Raw genomic sequence first — 1,348 nt, 5'->3', positions numbered from 1 at the left:
TTGTTGATGATCAATAATGTCTCCTATTGCTTGGAGCTCATAGTCCTCTCTGCGGTCGATTGCTTCGTGGTTGAGGAAAACTACTATGTATCAGGCAGTGTTGGAATAAATGTTTGCTTGCCTAGTCTGAGCTCTGAGCTTCATTGGTCGAAGTTGGTCTTGTGTTCGACGAATTTGAACTTGCGTTTCCGAATTCAAAAATTTCATTTCGAATTTGAACTTTCATTTCGTGAAAAACTCTTTCCACTCGTCGAGAATCAAATTTCATCTCTAATTTGTTCTTTCACTTGTCGAATTTGAGATTGAAAAGCTGTAGTAGGGCAACGATTGGAATATGAATGTTAGGTTGGCGGGTGTGGAATTCGTTTAGGAAGGTCGGCACTCTATGCTGGAGATATGTTCGATGATTATGCGTTATGTTCTCGGTTGGACGGGAATTGCGGCTGGTGTGGTAGGTGGAAAAAGAGATCTGCACCGAAGTTGACGTTGGCGAAACTTCCCCAGAGTTTAAAACATGGTGGGGATCGGTCCTTTTAATCCAGCGTTTCTGTTGATAAGAAAGTGAGGCTGAAAGCGTAGTGGTACCAGTGAGGACTTGAAAGGACTTGCTGCTTATAGCAAATGTCCAACTTCGCGTGTTTAATCGTTAGAGCGGCCCTATGGGGTTTTTGGGGGTTTTATAGCGGTTATAAGTAGTTTCTCATGGTGATCTTAATTAGTGAAGTGAACGGCTGTTGCGTTTGAGTTTGTTTTTAATGGATGAAGGCGCGGTGCTATTTGGTTTCTGTTCTGGTCGCGATAGATGAAATTCAATTTCTTCGGCACGCGTACGACGAAACCGCAGCAGCAGGCCATGAGTAAAGAGCAAGCTCGGTAGTAGCAGTGGGGAGGTTGTAGGAGGTAGTGGAATTATGGTAGGGCATGGCAGCGCAGTTTGCGGTCGGAGATGAGGAAGATAGACAGGGAGTGTGGGAAGATGGAGAGGGAAGAGAAGAAGGTCGAGCTTGAGATAAAGGGCTTGGCGAGGAAGAAGGAGGTCTCCAGCATAAGGATATTGGCGAAGGAGGTAGTTGCTGGCGTGAAGTGTCGGAAGTGTGGTATGGGATTGTTAGATAGTACGGACGAGGAAGACGCGAGATAGGATGCTTATGGCTAAGGCTCAGATGAACAGCGTTAGTATGCAGTTGCAACAGGCGGCGATGACTATGAAAATGGGGGAGGCCGTCGCGGGCTCAACACAGGTGGGAGTGGGGCAGTGTGGATAGGAAGTGGCGAAGGTGTGGTATCAGATAATGCACGCTATGTCTTCGCTCATCAAGTTGCCTGAGTTGACTGAGACGATGGAGGG

The 1,348-nt window shown here is 46.8% G+C and overlaps 1 protein-coding gene across 1 annotated transcript; it reads left to right on the top strand.

Annotated features, from left to right (window-relative positions):
- Window positions 1–802: 802 nt before the first annotated feature.
- Pmar_PMAR005672 (Charged multivesicular body protein 2a, putative) lies at window positions 803–1,241 on the top strand (the record flags this gene model as incomplete). Its single annotated transcript, XM_002773080.1, has 3 exons — window positions 803–873; window positions 919–1,066; window positions 1,113–1,241. Coding segments are annotated over 3 exons (348 nt in total), but the record flags the coding sequence as incomplete, so codon positions are not given.
- Window positions 1,242–1,348: the final 107 nt, after the last annotated feature.

Source organism: Perkinsus marinus, assembly GCF_000006405.1.
Source record: "Perkinsus marinus ATCC 50983 genomic scaffold scf_1104296959536, whole genome shotgun sequence".
NCBI lineage: Eukaryota > Perkinsozoa > Perkinsida > Perkinsidae > Perkinsus > Perkinsus marinus.
Note: the sequence above shows the minus strand (reverse complement) of the source record. Positions and strands in the feature narration are given on the sequence as shown.